Below are 252 nucleotides of genomic sequence, written 5' to 3'. Positions count from 1 at the left end.
GGGGGGTTGTGCTAACAGCCCCCCCTCTGTGTCCTGCAGGAGCTGCCGTGCTGGAGCAGCTTGGTGTGGGCGCCTTCTGCAACGTCTGCCAGATTGTCATCACCTACTTTGATAATGAGCTGCTGAAGAACGAGACACTGGCGGAGCTGGGCGATGTGCTGGAGAAGGGCTGCGAGATGCTGCCCACCCCGCTCACCGACAAGGTGACTTTGGGGAGGGGGGGGGGGGGGGGGGGCCCAGCCTGGCGGGGGC

At 65.5% G+C, this 252-nt stretch overlaps 1 protein-coding gene across 1 annotated transcript in view; it reads left to right on the top strand.

Moving 5' to 3' along the window:
- LOC104124598 (prosaposin-like) overlaps positions 1–252 on the top strand; it is a 19575-nt gene that overhangs the window by 18337 nt on the left and 986 nt on the right. Inside the window, exon 7 of the mRNA XM_035892547.1 lies at positions 93–203. Coding sequence (XP_035748440.1) covers positions 93–203 — 111 coding nt within the window. The remainder of the gene's footprint in view (positions 1–92; positions 204–252) is intronic.

Source organism: Egretta garzetta, unplaced genomic scaffold, assembly GCF_000687185.1.
Source record: "Egretta garzetta isolate BGI_Z169 unplaced genomic scaffold, ASM68718v1 scaffold204, whole genome shotgun sequence".
NCBI classification, from domain to species: domain Eukaryota; kingdom Metazoa; phylum Chordata; class Aves; order Pelecaniformes; family Ardeidae; genus Egretta; species Egretta garzetta.
This window is presented reverse-complemented; position numbering and strand designations above follow the sequence as displayed.